The sequence below is a fragment of the Scaptodrosophila lebanonensis genome, unplaced genomic scaffold (genome assembly GCF_003285725.1).
Source record: "Scaptodrosophila lebanonensis strain 11010-0011.00,11010-0021.00 unplaced genomic scaffold, SlebRS2 tig00000024-arrow-pilon, whole genome shotgun sequence".
In the NCBI taxonomy this organism is placed as follows: Eukaryota; Metazoa; Arthropoda; class Insecta; order Diptera; family Drosophilidae; genus Scaptodrosophila; species Scaptodrosophila lebanonensis.
This window is the reverse complement of record NW_022060538.1, coordinates 4,876,254-4,896,392: the sequence shown is the minus strand read 5'-3', so window position 1 is coordinate 4,896,392 and position 20,139 is coordinate 4,876,254. Positions and strand designations below refer to the sequence as shown.

Sequence of the window (20,139 nt, the reverse complement as noted above, 5' to 3'; positions counted from 1 at the left end):
AATGCTTTTTTCCTATTTGTGCACATACTATATATTTAAATTATTTAAATATTGTTATTTAAATGGGAAGGATGTTTAAAATATTATAGTATGAAGTCCATCGACCATATTAATACAAATCAAAAAACTATTTCAATTCAGACGAACTCGTTGAAAAATATCTCTTTGGGCGTTGCGTAAAATTCAAATATCAAATTACATGTGCAGCTTATGTTATTATAAACTGAAATCGGCGAAAAAAGTATTATGTATATGTATATTATGCATTTAATTGTTTTTAATTAGATGATGCCATTTCGCTTATAAATTGACTTGCACACGCCCATCTCTAAACTGAAAACAAGGCAGGCATAATAACGCATGGCGCGCAGCTAACACCTGTTTGCACGAATGTGTGTGCCTTTGTATTTGAGTGTGTGTGTGTGTGTGTGTATGAATGTGCAAGTGCGCATAAAACGCGCCGCAGCAGAAGTGAGCAGCATTTTTATTTATTTTCTGCAGAGTTTTTCTACCAAATATTGCTGAAATTTCTAGGCAGGGCGATGCAAACGACTTATACAGCATGACGACGACGACGACGAAGGCGATGACGAGGAGGAGGGCGACTGCGACGATTGGGGCGTGGCAAAACATGGAAGGCATACTTAAAGGCAGAGAGATAAGGTGTTGGCGCCCTCGTTTGTAGCGCGAGTTTGTTTGGCAAAGCGCCTGTTTAACACTTAAGATATCGTATTTCTTACGCATATACTCATATGTATAGTACACACATGCAGACATCTGAATATATGAATGCAGACATGTATGTATGTATGTGTGTGTGCGCACACATAACTGCAGCGCACAAAGGCGCTGGCAAAGATAAATATGCATGTGGTTTTATAAGCATGGCCAGGTGAACGGAACAGTACGAACTGAGGAGGCACGTCAGCCATTTCAACAGACGCGCCTCCTTTTTCGCCTTCGCTTTAGCCTTTCGCACATTTGCATGCAATAAAGATGGCGGGCGATAACTAGGTTGGCTGCCATTGTTTGCCTTTTGCTGTATTTCTGCATACACACACACCCATGTGTGTGTGTGTGTGTCTGTTCGAGTCTGTTTGTAGGCAAAACGCGTGAAACTTGCAGCCAAAAACAAAACAAAAAAAATCAAAACGTAAAAAAAAGAGACGAACCCGAGTGCACTACAAACGAGACTCTGGCTCTGACTCTACCGTCTGTCGCTTGCCGCAAACTTGCCAGGCAGTGCCAGTAAAATAAAAGGCAATGTACGCGCAACGGTGGCATGCATTATGCAGATGTACAGCCGGTTCATGAATATATGCCAACATTTTGTCTACTATATACGATACTCCTATATATAGGAGTGTGCTTGAACATATACATATGTACATAATCGTATTTGTGTGTAGGCGATGTTGCGGCTTACGCTTAACCCATTAAAAGCGAACTGACAGCTGAACGCCATATGTTGGTTGGCGATAAGCGCGTTACACTCTGCTGCCTCTTCCTCCTAGCCTTTTGTTTTATTTGTCTGTGCATTTAAACAACTAAAAACTATAATTTTAAATTAGCCTAGAAGTGCAACAACAACCGCATCACACACCATTACACACCCCAACACTTTCATTTCAGCGCCAACAAATAGGGACGACGCGAATGTTGTTTCGGAGTAAATCAGAAATGTGCAATAAAAGCAGCAATATAACACACGCTAAAGGTGTTTCCTGAACTTTGGGGTTGCACTCGACCAGCTGCAAAGCTCATCTAAGCAACGATAATGATTGCAATTCGTTTTTATAACCTAACGCTGAGTGGAGCACTTTGACTTTGTCACCGCGATTGGCACTGTAAACGGCATATTATATCGGATTAGACTAAATGCTGCTCCACAGCGTGTGGCAGCAGATAAAATTTAAGCCGATAGTGCTCTTGATTGCTGCCAACTACAGTGGACTTATGTACTTTTAATCTTGACGCTTTGAAAATGTAATTTAAACTAAAAGCATATTTTAAAACTGCAACTTCGAAAAACATATTTTAAAAATGTGGGGTCAACTAACCTTTAATAGCGTATCAAATCAAATTTATTTTTAGGGATAAATGCATCACACATGCGTGTTTGCAAGTTTGCAGCAATCAAATATACTTATCCATGTTGTATTCTTTCCTCATCCTGGCCACTGGCCATCTTCCCGCAAGTCACAATTTTTGGCCATTAACGTGATGTAACCATGTGCATGTGAAACATCCATATTACAACACCATTTTCTTGCTATTCCGAACAATCTACCGTCCGTATTGAATGATTTCATCTATGCCAACGAATTGGATCTCCTGGGGACAATGATTATTGGATAATGATTTCTGTGAGAAAAAGCCAAGTAAGGAGTGTGATAGTGATGTCTCGAAGACCAAAAAATTACAATTTGTACTAAAAGTACTTCCAAACTGATAGAACAAATTTAGTTGGCTTGAAATATTATCACACCGCCTTAAGTTGTGGATTAATGTATCTCTATTAATTAGTTTTGACAAATATTTCCTACTATTTTTAATCGAATTGCTAGAAACCACTTTTCTGATTTAAATAAGATTTCTCAAATTTATAATAAAATATTTCCCGGAAGAGCATCAAAGGAGCAAGCATTGAAAAGTAAGCAAATTTGGTCCATTTCTGGCGCCGGCCATGCGCCGGCCCCATCCATAGCACTTAAGTGGCCAGCATAAAGTGAGCAGGTGAGCTGCGCAGCTGTCGTCACCAATCAACCTTGACTCGACTACGTTGGCGATGGCAATGGAGACTGCCGGAGTGGAGTTGCTGACGATGCTGCTGCTGTCCATGGCTTTTGCTAGCTGATGCTGGTTGCTCCTCCGTTGCTCGCATTTGCTTGGTTGGTTGGCCAGCGATTTTCCAATAAAGTGAAATTGCATTTGATGAAGCCAGGATATGTTTTTTCAATCACTCTGATTTTTTGCCATTTATAGAAAATTGAATAAAACTGTGTTGGCGGTAGAATTGCGACAAACTGGGCGATGAATGAGCGCGTGATTGGAAGCGATTTGTAGCTGACCCGCATCCCAGTATCTAAGTATGTGTATGCGTGAATCTGTGTGAGTGTGTATGTGTGAGTGTGTGTGTGCGTGTGCATGCAACTCGCATTTGTGTGGTCTTCCCAGCTCAACTGCATCCTTAAGGAAGTGATTAGTGCAATGGCTTGCGTGCCAGCGGTCGAGCGAAACTAAAGCAAAAATCAGACAAAATCCAATTTGAAATCGAGCTGACAGAGACAGAATGCCCTGATTTTAGTGTTCGCAGCACATTCGCTTTATTCAGATAAAATTTTGTAAGTAAAACAGATACGAATTTTTGCCTATTTTTAACATTTGTCTCTTCGCATAGAACATACATAAATAGATTTTAAGTCAGCCAAAAATAACACACAAAAAAAAGAGTTCATAAAATGCAAGGCACAATGCATAAAACCAAGCTGAAGGAGGGCGAAGCTAGGGTAAGTGCTGGTCGGTCATATGCATGGGCCATTAAAGATAAGTCTCAATCTATTCATCGCATCTGCCTACTCCTTTTATTCACATACAGGAGGACATGGAGCTGAATGAAATCTGGCGAGCCTGTCGTAAAATTCAAGGCGCCATTTTTCGTTATAAATTTGACATCTGCAAGGATTTGAAACAGCATGATCCCCATTGCACCGGATTCGTATCAAGTAAGTGGGCGTGCAACAGCCGCTAAGGACATTTGGCTTAAGCATATTTTATGACACTTTTATTACCACCTAGAGTCCATGTTCACGGCCGTAATGGCCAAATATCGCAACGTTGCCGGACTATCCGAATTCGAGTTGCGGGATATCACCGATTACTTCCAAATACGGGACGGACGCGTCGCCTATCGCCAGTTCTGCAAGGTGGTCTGCTGCGAGGGTAAGTGAAGAACAAATTTCAATACCAATTGGTACATCGTTATCACCCTAACTGGCCGATCGATCTATATTGGTATAGAGATATATTGGATCCCTTTAATAGCACATTACTTTGATTAAAATACACAACTGAGTTGGAAATTAAAGGCAAAATATATAATACCTTAATCGCTTAAACATTAAGTTAACAATTTGTTATTAAATATATCCCAGATTTGCACAGAAGTGCCAAGAAAGAATTGGTAACATCCCTGGAGTGGAATGATCCGTGGCATTTGAATGTCATACCACAACCAGAGGAGCGACGTAAACTCTTTTTAATCCTCCTAAAGATTGCGCAAGAAACGCATTTGCCTTTGATGCCCTACTTTCAGGACTATGAGCTGGTAACTCAATCATCTTCCAAATCAATTTAGATTTTAGGTATCCATAGCCCCCATTGATGTTTTAGGTGGCGAGAAATGTGGGCGTGGTCACCGTCTCTCACTTTGCACGCGTTCTGCACTTCATGAAAATCCCGCTCGCAGAGTCTGATTTCCTGCTGCTGCTCAAGCGCTACATGAAGGACGCTTATCTGGTCAACTATGTGGCTTTTGTAAAGCACATCGATAATATCATGGAGTATCTGAAGTATCACAAGTTGCTGGATAACTCAAGGGTAAGTCCTGTAGATCAGCACACCAGACAATTGTTCACTGCTCTAATTATTTGTAGGAGATTATCCAAAATTTTCCCGGCCGGCTGGTTGATCTGAATCTGTCGGAGCTACCTCCAGTTGATGGCTGCAAAGTCATACACCCCATTTTTCCCGATACTTGCAATCATCCGAAGAAGAATCGTGATCAGTGTGATATCATCTTTTGCATCCAAAATTTTGTCTATAAGAATCGTGTGCGCTGTAGCGAATTTTTGGAGTGTTTCGATCAGCTACGCACTGGCAGCATCACGAAGAATCAGTTTGAACGGGCCCTTCACAATATAGGAGTGGGGAAGTTTATATCGCAACGTGAATTAGATCTGCTTGCGGATCGTTATATGGATCCGGTGGACACTAATCGCATACGTTGGCGCACATTTATGGACGAAATCGATACGGGTCTGAATTTTGTTGTCTACTGTCTTCTATTTCTTATTTCGTTCTCCGACAGTCTTTACCATCAAAAATTTGGAGAAAATACCACAATGCAATGTTGAGTCGCCACTGAAACACATTATAGACATGCCACGTCCTGGTACCGCCGACTGGCAGGCAGCGCCACTAAGTCTGCGCGAACTATGTGAGGATGCCATGGCCAAGATTCGCATACGCATTCGCAATCGCCGTCTACATTTGCATCCCTTCTTCCGCAATTATGACAAGTTAGTATTATCCCCTAACAATATATTTGAATAAAGCCTAACTCAATCAGTACTTTTATGCAACTCAATAGGCTGAATAGCGGACACGTTCGCTGCAATCAGACCAATCAAATCTTTCGTACTAATGGCATTCTGCTCTCCGATCAGGAGGTCGAAGCTGTGTTACATCGCTATGGCAATGAGATGGGCTTCTTTTACACCAAGTTTTTGGATGATGTCGATCCAGCATCCTATGGTATACCTAGCATGGTGCCCAAGGGTCAGCTGCACGATATGAATGAGTGTCCACCATTCGCTCGTGATACTCCTGACGAAGATGAGCAGGAGAGCGAGGAGAACATCATGCGTGTCCTGACCGTTGTCAAGCAACAGGTTCTTACCAGGAGTGTGCCAATTATTGATTTCCTCGCCGACTACGATCGTCATCGTGAGGGTGAAATTCTGGATTCCGACTTTAAGAGAGCGATGAGCAGCGCCAATGTCGTCCTTTCGGACGAAGATGCGACTCTTATGTGCAACATGTAAGTCAAAATATTATTTTTTATAGTATATCGCTATCCGTCGAAACAGTAAGCCATATTTGCAAAAAATATGGTATCAATTACTAGAACATTTTCTTTATACTTGTAAATACTAGCCCTTTTAATCGTTTAAATGCTTCAACAAAAAACAAAATAGAATATATTGTTTTATAAATATTAATTTCTTAAATTTTCAAAGCTTTAAGCCTCTTATTCTAATAGAATTGCAATTGATAATTCTTTCCACAAAAAAGCCTGGAAATGTCATTTCCATCTCCCTTTCCTTTCTAAAAGCCTTTTAGCTTGTCGGACTGACTAATAAATTTTCCCCTATCGGGTCAAAGATTTTTTTTTATGAAATAGCTTTTAATACATTCCAAGTTACCTTTCTCTGAAAAATTTTCAATTTTGAAATACTTACAAATTTTGAAACGAACACTCCCATCGATAAACCCAAGAAGTGTAGAGATTGTTAATTTTTTTAAGCCATCTTACAAATGTTTTGAAGCCGCGACTTTCATATTACATTTTTTTCAACGACCAATATTTTGATATATCTTGCATCCCCAAAAAATTAACGTTAATTATAATGCAGAGAAATTAGCTTATAAGTAATGCTACGATACTTCATATAAATTAATTGAAACTTTGCATCTTTCCAGTTTCCGTTCGTCGCGTCGGGCACCTTGCATGCGTTATCGCGACTTTGTGAAGGCATTGAACCAGATCTTTGTTCAGCTGGAATCGGAGATGGGCGACAAGATTGTCACGGCTGTGCCGCTCCTCCATCTGCCCAACTTGGACTGCATCAGCTGTTTCCTGAACTTTGATGAGCGAACCACATGCTCGCGAGCGCTAATGAAGCTCGCCCGCAAACCCGACGAAATCTCCAATCTTAGTCAAATCTTCACGGACTTCGATCGGTCGAATTGCGGCAGCGTTTCCGAAAACCAACTGCTGCGTGCGCTCACGGTGCGTGAGATGCACGAGATGTTGAGCAGGCGTGAGTTCGATGCTGTCTGCAAATGCTTCGCTGTGGAGCGAGGCCTTCACATGGAGTTCAACTACCGTGAGTTCCTCAAGATACTGGATGTCCTTCATCGCACCGGTCAGGTGAAGCGAAACTTCTAGCCTTGCTCTCCATATTCGCACCAAAAAATTGTAAATCCATCCGTCCGAGTAGTACCTTCTGGCCATGACTAATTAAAAATTGTGTATTTGAGTAAAATTCGTGTAGATAATCAGATAGAATAATAAAACAATGAGTCAGCGAATTTTATTTTGTAATTTGGATTTAATTGGCTTATTTTAAAAAGTGTTTCGGTTTTGCATAATTTCATGGACTTTTTTTGGGTGTCAAGTTAAAAAAGGCTACTAAACTGCTTAGCACTTTTCTCTTATACCATTTTCTTAAGTTTTCAATTTGCGCTTATAGTATTAAGTTTACGGTTATAGAAAAAATAATAAAATTATGTGTACTTGTTTCAAATGAAGGAAATGTAATTAACCCATGCTAGTCGACGACTTTGATCAATAATTTTACATTGTTCCTGAAATAAAATGCTTATGATTTATGGGCCTCACCTTTACGGCAGATAATGCAGCCCGAATTTCTTGTTTTAACGTCAAATTGCAAAATGAAAATCGAAACAATGAGTAAGATTGTTATAAGGTGTCCGCTTCATAACATTCGTACCCATCTGCATGTCATTTCAAATCTAGGTTCCCTTTTAAAATTTTAGCATACAATTTGTTCAATTCGTGGTCAATATAGCTATGGTACATATATATATATACTTTTTTTATTTTTAACAAACTTTCCGCAATAGTCTTTAAAAACTATACAATTTGTAGTGCAATGCTTTTCGTTTTTTGTTTTTTCATTCTTTTTTATTACTTGCCGTAGTTTTTTGTCACGCCGTTTCATATTTTTAATAAAATATAAATTTCTCTGTAGATCGTCATATTTTTTATATATATATACTATATATATTTTTTTTGAATGTGTAGACTATGAGCATAAATACGTACACAAAAATTTTACTTGTGATATTCAAAAAATCTTTTGTAATTTGGTGGATTTGTTTATAGTTCATATGGACGATGTCTTCGCCCATTCGATCTGCCAGCTCGTTAGCTTGCTGCATTTATTTTTACATAATATATTATATTATTATTACCTATTACAGTTATTCATAATTAAATTTAAACAAATACTTAATGTCTATTGTATTGTATATTGTAGCTATTAAACATTGCTGATGTATGAGCTGCTTGTATATCTTGTTTGTTGTTGTTGTTTTTGTTTCGGCTGAGGTGCTTAGAAATTAGTTATATTTAGCAAATTAAACCGTTACTCTGCATAATGTATCAACTACATTCCAAAAACAAATTAGTTTGACACGGAGAACGGCGTTGTGGGCGTCTGTCTCTCCTCAAAGACCGCTGATGAGCTCTGCAATTGTTGTTGTTGTTGCTTGTTGTGGTGATGATGGTGGTGGTTGTTGCTGTTGTGGTGCTAGCGGTGGTCGGTTTGTTTGTTGGTTGGTTATTTGCTTAATGAGCGTGTGGCCATGAAAAATTGGCCACTTGCTGAAAAATTACATGTCTAACATATGTGTGGATGTGTGTTGGCGTTGGCAGGGACCGCGATGCCCAAATGCCTTAAGCTCTCCTCTTTCAATATCTCTCTCAACTTGCTAGTTGTAGTCCTGTTGCTATAATTTCTTAAGTAGTTGCTGTTCTTGTTGCTGCTGCTGCTGGTGGAATGGTGTTAGACCAAGTGTCTACAATCCTGAATGATGCGCCACGGCTTCAACGTTATGGTTATTGATGATGAGAATGATTTCCGTTTTGCAGTCGGCTTATATAAGTATATGCATGCGGGTGTACTTAAGTGTGTGTTCATGTTGTTGTATTTTAGTATATGCAGTAGAGTGCTGTAAGGGCAAGTCGGGTAGAAACACTATTATGAGATGATTGCGACTGACACAATTTCACTGCTTCACTTACCATAAGAAACTAAACTAAGTAAATTTCATGTAGTTTGCAGTATAAGTAGAGGACTAGGCTCCCAGGAGGCGTCTAGTACGGCTGATGCCTTGGCTGACGTCCTGTACCGCGCTGCTTGCCCGCATTGAAGCCACCGCCGCCGCCGCCGCCACCTGTTTTGGAATGTGAAAAAGGGAGTTAGCTTTTTAATTTGGGTTCTTCGTTCATAGAACTAAGCTCCAAATACGAAAAAGGCATGCACAGCTTTTAGAGCGGTACTATATTCGAGAAGGGGTGGGGTGGTGTGGGTTCAGGAGACACAACTACGCATTACGACTCAAGCGACGTGTGAAAATTTTGACCAAATCTATGTATAGAGAGGAGTAAAAACAACATTTCGAAAGATGCTAGTAAGAACATTTTGGCAGCCAATAGCAGAGGGAATATAAGAACATAGAGGGGACGCGGGCATACACTAAAATTATTTAGAAAAATTAAAACAACACAATTCTTAATTTTAACAAAGGATATAACCGAAACGGTACCGAAAATCTCGTGTCACAAATAAATGCCCCACATACTAAATATTATTACAAACTTCGTCCAATTGGTAAGATTTACCTGTCAATCCAAATATGTGGAATGTTGCGGTATCTAATCACGATGCTTTCTAAAAACTCAGCGCATCCGACTCACGTAGGCAAAGTTTTTACGCAATTTTCACATTTCGATACTAAACTATTGACAATTCGATAGCGATAATATCCACGGCCCCTTTCTGAAATCTCATGACGACACCTGAAACACGCACGAGCTCGAGCTCAATATAAATGTCGTGAATAACGATTTTATACTTCATCATATTGAATATATTCGTCGCGATCACGACCGCAAAGACCACTTTTTAGTACATTTTAAATCCATCTCGATTTATTCTAAAGAGTAACGAGAGAACTTTTGTCCCTCTCTCCAAACGTATTGTGGGTTATTCGCGAACCAGTTACTTTATTTAATAACATTATATTATGGCTAAATATATTTGATGTCCGAGTTCTTCGCACTGACTCATAATTAAAGTTTCAATCACTAATATCTTGGTCCCGCTACCGTTTCGGTTCAATTCCCTGATTAAAATAATTGGATAGTTGTGGTTATGAGTCTGGGTGGGTTGGTGGTTGGATGTTACCGCTACTTTTTCAAGTTGTGTTGTTTTATAATGTATACCTTTGGGACCGCCGCGCGGCCCACCGGTGCCGCGACCACCCATGCCGCCGCCACCGTTGCCGTAGCCATTACCGCCAAAGCCGCCGTCGAAACCGCCGCCATAGCCATAGTCTTTGGTCAGAGTCACAAGGTAATTCAATTTAATATAAACAAACGAGTTTTTTTTATATATAGCAAAAACAATTTGTGTTGAGGACGAGAATGAAATAAAAATTAGCATAGATAGTGGGATATGTGGATGCTATAAGACATCATTGCCTGAGTTTTGGTTTGGTCAAAATTTTGATGGCCGTTGGTACGAGGCGAGACAATTCAAGAGCACAGAACACAGCACAGTCGAGCAAATCCGGGTGGGTGTATACCTACATACACACATATATACATATTTATATAGATATGTGGATCTGTAGGATGTGTGTGGAAGCAGCATTAAGAATTCTATCTCCCGTACTGCTCCTAGATTCGGATCAATGGTTGGGGTCACCAAAAAGTAACTGAAATACACGTTGTAGTAGTTTGGTTTTGGTTGGTTTTTTTTCGTTTTTCTTTTATTTGCTCATTTCTTGTTTGTGGGTTTTGATTATAAGTTTTGTTGTTGTAATTGTAGCTCAAATACAGATATTTAGATTTGTTATAAAGATGATTATTTGACATTTGCTGACATCATAAGAATTTACAAAAAAAATATGTCTTTGCTGGCGTTCATCAAAAAGAAAACTTTGGCGCAGCAAAGCGGCGCTCACACATACAATGCGGTTCGATTTGTTGTTGCTGTTGTTGTAGATTATGTGTTGTTGTTGAAGTTTTATATAAGCTCGCACTCTCTTTTGGTTGGTTAGTTTTAACTCGACTTATAAACATGTTTCACAATGTATTGCAATTCTTTGTTACACTCTCTCTTTGCTTTATATTTTTCTCTTTGTTTCTTCAACACGCTCTTTCATTTCGTTTGCAATTTAGTTTGTTTATATATTATTATTACCTCATTTTCCACACAACAATTTCAGCATTTTAATTTCATTTACTTTTGCAAAATTTGTTTCAAATATCTTCAATTAGCATTAGCAATTCTTTAAAATTTCGATTTTGGCCAAAAATTTATTTGCTGCTCTTGTGTGTGTGTGTGTTTGAATGTCTCACCTCAGCAAAAATGTTATCAAATATCATACAAAATTTTATTATATCGGGTCGGGGAGTGGGGGGGGCATATTTCTATATAGCTTCGTCACGCGTTGCGAAAAAAAAATGTGGTGTTAAAAACGTCTTGCGAAAAACAAAAACAAATGCAAATTGTCAACAAGTTTTTACATATTATAGATATTAGAATTACTTTCTTTGTGTTGTTGTTGTTGCTGTTGTTGGTAAAAACAAGAAAACTGTTTATTCTTAAAAATTGTTTTAGAAAACTTGTGTTCGAAATGCCAAGTTGTAGAGTTTTAAAATTACTTTAAATAGATTTTTTTTGTAGTTTTTCAATGCTTTTTTCGACTAAAATCAAATATTAATTACGCTAAATTACTTTTAAAATATTATATGTATATAAGTTTAATTTTTTTAAAATGATGTATTAAAAGAAAAATAGAACGTTTACATTTAAGTGAAAGCGCAACATTTGCTGTTGTTGTTGCAGTTGCAGTTGATGCGGTTTGATTTGTCGGGTTGGTCGGTCGGATGGCAAGAAACAATACATACGGACAACAACGAGCGAATAACCGTTCCGTTAGGTTTCGAATCGGTTGACTTCGGGTTTAACGAGTTTTGTGTTGCTGTTACTCTACATAGGTTGTTGGTATTTATTCTCTATAAAGATTTCTTTCGTAATCATTGCTTGTCGTTTTTGTGAGGCGAAACATCGGAAAATTCGGTATTACAATTTAATATAACATTTAAAATCATAATAAAGTAACACTATTGTGAATTACAAATTATTTGCCTCGAGGGATCATAACAGGGTGCTGTTGACATATTTTCGCTCAATCAACCTGTTAAGATCCGACCGAAGCTCGGTTAGTTTGAAATTTATATAAAAAAAAAGAAAATAATGATAATTTAAAATCATAATTAAAATTATGAAATATTTGTTGATGGACACAAAATTATTATATATATTATTTTTATGTGGTAGACATACAAAAATGTTGTAGTTTTCGTTTTTCATAATATTGTTGTTGTTTACACAAAATACATCGTAATTGGATCAGCATAATAAACTGGTATAATTGGTATATATATATATATAATATAAATAGCATAAGGTGTTAAAAAGAAATTAATGTTTAATGTAAATGTTATTTTTGAATATATGTATAATTGTAGTTATATAGAAAAACTTGCTAAAAACATTGAGAAACATGCAAATTTTAACAAATTATTTCACTCAACTTTATATAAATTTAATGACATAATATTTTAAGAAATACAAATATTAATCAAACTGTCGCTGTTGTTGTTGCTTTTGACAAATTTAAAACAATTGTTTGAGTGGAAGTTGAGAAGCTTTGAAAATGTTCCCTTTTTATAATTGATTAAAAATAATTTTTAGAGTTATATAATGGTCCTACTATATATGCAAAGCAATATACTCGTATGTTTGTGTATGTAAGTGTATATGTGTGTGTGTTTCAACTTAACATTTAAAAACCATAAAAAAATTAATATATTTATGTAAATATGATTACCATTACTAAAATTGACGAAGTGTGTTCATTTGCTTGTTTGATTTTAACTTGTTTTTTGAAAAATGTACTACGTTAGAGTTGTTAAAGTAGTTGTTGTTCTTCTTCATGATGTTGTTGTTGTTTCTGTAATAGTCGTTGTTTAGTTATTGCTGTTGTTGTTGCTTTTCAACGTACGAACGTGGAAATGCCGCATTGCGAGTGCGCGTATTTTTCTCATATAGTTGTATATATATGTTTATATGTTAAAAATGATCTGATGTGTAGTTTTTTACTTTAAAGAAATTTCCCATTCTCTGCCTTTCTTTCTCTCATCATCATCAAGTTGTTTCAAAGTAGAAATGCAAAAACAAAGCAAATAAAAGAAGGGCCTCTACGATGTTGTGTTTGCAACTAAAAACTAGCTGCAGAGGTCATTGTTATGTTGTTGTTGTTATGCTTCATGTTGTTGTAGTTGTTGTTGTTTTTACAAGGATTTTTACCTTAAAATAATACTATCAAAAATAGTACCACAATAAATGTATGTATATAAATATATAACGTTGTATATATTTTGTTTGCTTTTGTATAGGTATTATATGTATATAAATACATAGATATATATATGTATAAATATATATATGTGCATACGAAAACATATGCATTGCAAAAACATTAATATTATCTCCTTGCAGAAATAATATGTATCTAAAAATATATTTATATGCTATATTTAAATAGAAGTTCAATCAAAGCTTTGATTACGCGTTTCTTGTTTGTTTCTATGTTTGTTTTTAGCGTTTTGTTGAACAAAACAAAAGGAAAAACTATTTAAATAACTATTTTAAGGGAGGATGTTGTTTGTTTTGTTTTGTTTGTTTGTTGTATGTATGTGTTTGCCGGGTCAGCAAGATGTGTGTGTGTGTTTGTGGTGTGACCGAGTGCGTTTGTATGCAAAATCATCATCATCGTCATTACGAGAAACAACAATAACAATAAAATGTGTGTTTATATATATAACAATAATAAAGGCACATGTTGCTTGCAATTACATTTCACACATTTTTCACATACATTTGCAGTTGGCACATCAAGTGTGTGTGTGAGTGTTTGTGTATGTGTGTGGTGTCTATTTTGTTGTTACTGCTGTCGTGGTGGTTGTAGGTTGCTGCCTTGGCTTGGTTTGAGGTATTTTCATCTTTGGAAAGTCTGTTTGCCAGCAGGCCTTGCATTCACACTGTTAAGCTCTGGCTCTGGCAAAGCGGCCCATATTCTTGAAGCCGCTCACATCAATCAAACTTAAAGCGGCGATGATTTCACGAGATTTCTACATGTTTGTGGTATTATCATATTATGGCGCATGAATCTAGCCTCGTGTATTGTATAGCACACCCCTTTAAGAATTAGCAGCCAAAAGTCCTGTTAGCTGTTGTTGCTAAGATGAGTCAGTTGTTGGTGTTGTTGTTGCGGTTGATTTTATTGGAACGTCTTGTAGATTTCAATGGTCATTCATTATCAAGTTGAACGTCGTCGTCACGTCTAATCTTTATCTTCTTTCTCTTATTTCTTTAAACAACACAATCATAATACACACGCTTCGTCAGTTTTATATACACTAAACAACTAATAAATGATTTTTTTGTTGCGATTAAAATTTTATCAATTTTTTTCTTTTCTCTCTATATAACTCTTTGTAAATATGTGTATGTATAGAAAAAATATTGCATTAAAATTACTTTTAAAATGTAAAATTCAATCGAACTTTTAACTTTAAAATTAATATAGTACGTTATAGATAAAAAGAATTTGTTTTTATAATATTAATAAATCGTAACAACATTTTTTTCGATTTGCAAAAAAATGAAATAAAATAGAAAAAGTGAATAAGACGTTACGTTTTTTGCTCAATGGGCAAATATTTTAAAATTTAAATTAAAACGTTTTCTTTAATATTTAAAAGTTTTCTTGTTTTTAGCGACGTTGCTGTTCTTGTTTTTGCTGTGGTTGTTGGGAAATCAATATTTTAGAAATGCAGCAAAACGTTTTTGTTTTTCTCTCAGCTTTCATTTTTCTTTTGTGTGTGGCAAACAACAACTTGAAATATGAATTCTAATAATATTCCTCTGTTCAGGACTATGGCAAAGTTTTTGAAAATAGTGGTTAACGGCTTATTGTTAAGATTATTGTTGTTGCTGTTTGTTTGTTGCTCACGCTTTTCAGCAGCATAGTTCACTACTTAAAACTGCTGATAGTTGTTGCTATTGTTCTTGTTTTGGTGGTAATTACTTGACGTGTTATTATTGTAATAATTGTTATGAGCATTATGTTTGTTGTTGTATTTACCATAACCGTAGTCATATCCGTTATAGTAGCCGCCGCCGGCATAGTAGTCGCCATAACCACCGGCTCCATAACTGCCATAGCCGCCATAACCAGAGTACGAGCCCTGACCGTCCCACTGATGAGAGTAGCCTGTAAAAATGCACAATTTTTCTCTGATCAGTAACTCCTGAATTGGACGGTTGGATCTGGTATACCAGATAAACGAAAACAAGAAATAATGTTACAGTCGAGAGAGCCCGACAGTGATTTTTCAGTAACATCTAGTAACACCCTAACAAACCCAATATAAAAGCTCCTATTACTTGTTGCATTGAATTATAAGACGTATGATGATGGAGGCAGATGGCAACCCTAAGGAATAGAGCGGCAGGCGAGCAGGATTAGAGAGGAAACCGCTTTAAAGGCAAGTCGATAAAGGACGTTGACCATTATATCGTCTATATTTCAGTATAAAATGTGCAAAACTTCCCATTTCCACAAACCTTTTAATTATACTCATTATATTTAATAATTAATTGATCGTAGATATTTAAGGAATAACTGAACAGAAATTTTGGGAGACTGGGGAGGGTAAAAAGTACCTTATTTCAACGCAACCTTATTTTCTTTGAAAAAGTTTTTTCAAAAAATCTTGGATCCTTACTTTGTGGCAATGGATATTTACTTTGTTATACTTATGATAAACGATTCTTCTGAGCTACGAAAACGGGGAAGTAGAAGTAAGACTTGCAGGATACATTTTCATACATTTAAATTTAAAGATAAAAAGGTGTGGAATAGGCTTGGGTTCCTGATCATAAAAAATCAATGCTAAAATAATTATTTATATACTGACCACCACGTCCATAGCCACCGCGTCCACCTCGCATACCACCGCGACCACCTCCGCGCATACCAATCATTTGGTTCTCAGGTTTGGGTGTGGCACGCTTAACATCAACCTCCTTTCCAGAGATCTTTTGTTTCGGCGTCTTCAGCAAGTCAGTAACCACCTGCTCTGAATCGAAGGTTATGAAGCAGAAGCCCTTGCGTTGGGACTTTTGCTTATCGAAGGGCATTTCGACCTCTACAATCTGCAAGTACATGTGAAAGAAGATTGTATTTAAGCTTAGAGGATAACAGAGCGTTTAGATAAATTAAAATGCTGATACTTACATTGCCAAACTGACCAAAGTAGGTTTTGATTTCCTCATCGCTTATTTCTGTGGTAAGGCCACCAACAAAGATTTTGCCATGGCGGGCCTTGGCCTTCTTGGGATCAACCTTTTTGCTGTTAATGACGTGCTCGCCAGCGGCACTCACTTTGTCAATAGCCTCGGTGTTCGTGAACACAATGAAGGCAAAGCCACGCGAGCGTCCAGTTTGCGGGTCTGTTTTAACATTAATACTCTCGATCTCACCGTATTTACCAAAGTGATCGCGCAGCTCCTCTGCAAATGGAAAATTTGGTTTAGTCATGAAAGTTAATTATCTTTTCTTCGTTTAATACTTACTCTCAGAGGTTTCCCAACTGAGTCCGCCAACAAAAAGTTTTCTGTCGAAAGTAAATCAATATGGTTTTTGATTAATTAATTGTTTATCTAAGTTATACGTTGTTGTTTTTTATTTTAAACAAACAATTGAGTTGCATGGGGTTTTTGGCACGAAATAGGAAAAATGTGTCTACTGCGCGTAGAATATATAATAAATATTGGTATTTTGCGTTATTTTAAATTTTTTTAAATATGTCTGTAATTTGCATTATTGCTACGCAAGTTGAGCTTTTACAAATTTACTTTAAATTCTTTCTCTCTATTGTATGTAATTGCTGAAACAAAATTTATGAAAGAGCGAGATACACAAAAAAAAAAACTCACCAAATTCTAAGTGAAAAAGAGCTTAAAATTACTTTAATTGTAATTGCACTTTCAATCGTTATACAAATGAAAAACTTTCGAAACAGAGCGAAAGAGTTCAACGAGCGAGCGATCGAGACACAAACGAGCGAAAAATATATATGAAAAAGAGTGAATTTTTAATTTTATTGAAAAAAATAGTTTTGGTTTAATATAGTTTTTTTTATAACATTATTAACAATTAGGTTTTATATGTTTTGTATATATGAGAAAAATGCAAAGAGTTTATGCTGATTTGGTTTTTACTTGCTTTATTTCTCTTCTGCTAGTATTTATATAAATTGTTAAAGGCACACTTAAAAGATATTTGAGTACGTTACTTAAAGTTTGGAAAATTCTCTGCGGGTATCTCAATTTGGAACTGGTCACGGCGGCTGAATTTAGTGTGTGAAAGATGGCTTTTTGAAACGTTCGAGACTCGTTTTCGTTTGCAATTCGTTTTGGGTGTTCGTTACGTTACATTCATCACAGTTGCGCTTTTCTAAGTAGGCAAAAACAAACAAAAAATGCGAGTCGTTCTCTCTCTCTCTCTCTCTTATCTTTTCGGTAAACAATAAAAATGCGTTTTAGTTAAATACGTTTGTTTTTTTTTAAATAGATCCAATTTGAATTCGATTAATTTGTCGATAATTTTGTGTGTAGTTTTTATTGTTTTTTTTTTTTTTTTTGGTTAGATAAATACCATCATCAACATCTCGGCAGGGGCATCGCTGCGAATCCTGTGATGAATCCATTCCTCTGTGACCGACGCCGCTCATTGGCTTGGTCCTTTGGGCTTTGTCTCCGGCTTGAGAATAGCTTTTACATGGCTTTTAACTTCTCTCAAGACCTGCCGGAGAGGAACAAGGTTAGTTCGCTCAAACACAACAGGAAAGGCAATGAATTTGTTTTTTTTATATATATTTTGTTTTTTTTTTTTTTTGTGGCTGATTGCTGATAACGTACTTAGGCTGATGCGATATGTATGCAGTTACAAATTACACATTTTCGACTGGAGCTGCTGTTCTCTTAATATTTTTTGTGCTTGTAGCATGATGTCCAGTTTGGCTTCTCATTTCAATTTTTATAAAGTATATACATACAACTTTTGACTTGACTTAAATGTTAGCTTAGATATATAATTATTAACCTACATCAAAGTTATCAAGATGAGCGTAACGACTGGAACTTACAATCATAATCAACGAAAAACAAAGCAAAAACAAGAAAAACGTGGTCTTCGGTTCGCCGAAGGTTATATACTCTTGCAAGCATTTTTATTGACATAATTCCTATGATAATGTAAACTTATGATCTTTCAGAAGCTTTTCAACTATAGTTGTCTATGAAAACTATGTACCAGAGATTGTTAAAAGGTAAATGACCCAATCTTATACCGACAGTAGCTTTTATTAATTGATCAATTAAATATGTATTTAAATAGTTTTGATACAAAATTCAGTTTAAAATAAATGTTCGGGCGGACTATAATGTTTGCAAGGGCATACCAAACATTAACCAAGAAATGTTTCCTTGCCATTTTCAATTAAATATACAAAATCGATTCAATTACACAATCAAATGGCCCGTAACAAAGTTGACAATACTTGATTCTGCAAACGATTGTAAATGCAGTTAACAACAAATAAACTCAGCCAATAAATGAACACGAGAGCTAAGCATTCTCAATAAAGTTTGAAATAAGAACTTTTTGTGTTGCTTGGCAGCACTGGTAACTCTGGCAGCGCTGTGGTAGCACACGCAGCAGCCTCAGCAACAGCGCGAAACCGGCAAGCAAAAGAGAACAGAGAAAATGCAAATACATACTAACATACTATAGTATGTACATGTGTAGAACATACACACAAAGGGTAGAAAACAAAGCGAACACAGAGACCGCCATTTTGATAAAGGACTGGAGAGGAGAGCTTGGAAACGAACGAGCGTAAAAATAACAACGAACGGCGGCCCAAAAGAAAAGTAATGCAAAAACTCACACACACATTATACAGACGTACATATATGTATGTAGATTCACACATACACACAAGCTCAATCTTTTTGCAAGTGAAAGGCAAGCAGCTAAGGCAAGACGCAAGCGGGAACGGAGCGCACACGTTTACGTTTTGCGTTATGGATGTGTGAATGTTTGTGAGTGTGTGAGATTGGCAGACATAACCTCACAAGAGTGGGGAAAAATGTGCTTCGTAGCGACTGGAATTTTTTGTGCAGAGTTAATTGATTTTATGCGATTCATTTAATAGCAAACCAAACAACGCTAATACAAATGCAAAATATTTTTCATGTCAAAAAGTGCTCAAAACTTAAGTGCAAAATAAACAAAGTAAAATAAAAACCCCTTTCTCTATTAGAACCATACTTCTACAATATTACGAATGTAGACGGATCAACAAAAGAATTTTCTACAATTTCTTTTATAATATAGCTTTTCTATACTAAGCGCAGCGCGAAGTACAGTCGCACATACAGACACATACGCGCGAAAAAAAAAAGAAAGAAAAAACAAGAATAAATAACAAAAGGGGTCAGAGCGACGGGTAGAACTCCCGCCGCAGTCGTCGCTACAGCCGACGCACACATTTTTTTACACTGAACGCGTTTGCTTCGCATTTACGTAACCATAGAGTTGATGGCAATAAGTACAGTGGTAGTTAGGCACATGATTTTTCCAATACCACTAGTTTGATGCCCGCAGCTGTAGGTGTTAACAAATTTTCATTATGCTTGAAATACCTGTCGTCATCGCGTTGGTTGCTCGCCACAGCCCCTGAATAGTCAGAGCTGCCATTGGTGGAACCGGCAGCGCCCGCCGCATCGCCATTTTCAGAAGTCGTCACGTCGGCGGTAACATCCTTGGTGAAATCCTCGCCATTCATCTCACTGTCGACGATTTTATCTGCCATTATGTCAATTGTGTGTATATGTTTCTATTGCCAATTAAAAACTTGGGCGAACGGCACAATTATAGTAGATTTCAACCGAAAATATCTATTTTTACACACTCTCCAAACTCGCGCGTACGCTGACGACTGCTTTTTAGTTCGGCCGGAAAATGACAAATGCATCGACATCGTGTGTATAAGGCAAAGCGTTGCCACTATCTCAAATATCAGCAAGCTTGTACACTGAACAGTGAAATGGTAGTTAGCTGCAAAATAGGTAGCAATGATGAAATGTATTGCTTCATAATGTTTTTTTTATACAAAGCACC

At 36.8% G+C, this 20,139-nt stretch overlaps 2 protein-coding genes across 4 annotated transcripts; one reads left to right on the top strand and one right to left on the bottom strand.

Moving 5' to 3' along the window:
• The first annotated feature begins 3,301 nt into the window (after nt 1–3,301).
• Nucleotides 3,302–7,100, top strand: LOC115621463. Of its 2 annotated transcripts, XM_030515120.1 has the most exons (10): nt 3,302–3,344; nt 3,401–3,509; nt 3,599–3,725; nt 3,799–3,942; nt 4,155–4,327; nt 4,393–4,599; nt 4,656–5,037; nt 5,090–5,300; nt 5,372–5,821; nt 6,484–7,100. In XM_030515120.1, exons 2-10 carry the CDS (start codon nt 3,462–3,464, stop codon nt 6,950–6,952), a joined length of 2,211 nt encoding a protein of 736 aa, XP_030370980.1. In that variant the 5' UTR covers nt 3,302–3,344; nt 3,401–3,461; the 3' UTR covers nt 6,953–7,100. The 2 variants fall into 2 exon arrangements, with proteins under 2 accessions (XP_030370980.1, XP_030370981.1); XM_030515121.1 differs by lacking the exon at nt 3,302–3,344 and having other exon boundaries at nt 3,370–3,509.
• An 801-nt stretch (nt 7,101–7,901) lies between these two features.
• On the bottom strand, nt 7,902–19,971 carry LOC115621464 (RNA-binding protein squid). 2 transcript variants are annotated; one of them, XM_030515124.1, is made up of 7 exons: nt 19,662–19,971; nt 16,527–16,567; nt 16,189–16,463; nt 15,869–16,106; nt 15,034–15,162; nt 8,834–8,985; nt 7,902–8,760 (listed from the first exon to the last, which is right to left on the bottom strand). In XM_030515124.1, the coding sequence occupies exons 1-6, from the start codon at nt 19,829–19,831 to the stop codon at nt 8,906–8,908; spliced, it is 933 nt and encodes a 310-aa protein (XP_030370984.1). In that variant the 5' UTR covers nt 19,832–19,971; the 3' UTR covers nt 7,902–8,760; nt 8,834–8,905. The 2 variants fall into 2 exon arrangements, with proteins under 2 accessions (XP_030370984.1, XP_030370983.1); XM_030515123.1 differs by lacking the exons at nt 7,902–8,760; nt 8,834–8,985 and having other exon boundaries at nt 14,481–15,162.
• Nucleotides 19,972–20,139: the final 168 nt, after the last annotated feature.

Excerpts from the sequence above, each read along its gene's own strand:
- LOC115621463 (XM_030515120.1), top strand. The coding sequence starts at position 3,462 with ATGCAAGGCACAATGCATAAAACCAAGCTGAAGGAGGGCGAAGCTAGG. Across the intron at positions 5,301-5,371 it reads TTCTTCCGCAATTATGACAA|GCTGAATAGCGGACACGTTC; the intron begins GTTAGTATTATC and ends GCAACTCAATAG. Across the intron at positions 5,822-6,483 it reads GCGACTCTTATGTGCAACAT|TTTCCGTTCGTCGCGTCGGG; the intron begins GTAAGTCAAAAT and ends GCATCTTTCCAG.
- LOC115621464 (XM_030515123.1), bottom strand. The coding sequence starts at position 19,831 with ATGGCAGATAAAATCGTCGACAGTGAGATGAATGGCGAGGATTTCACC. Across the intron at positions 16,107-16,188 it reads ACTTTGGTCAGTTTGGCAAT|ATTGTAGAGGTCGAAATGCC; the intron begins GTAAGTATCAGC and ends ATGTACTTGCAG. Across the intron at positions 15,163-15,868 it reads CGGTGGCTATGGACGTGGTG|GCTACTCTCATCAGTGGGAC; the intron begins GTCAGTATATAA and ends GCATTTTTACAG.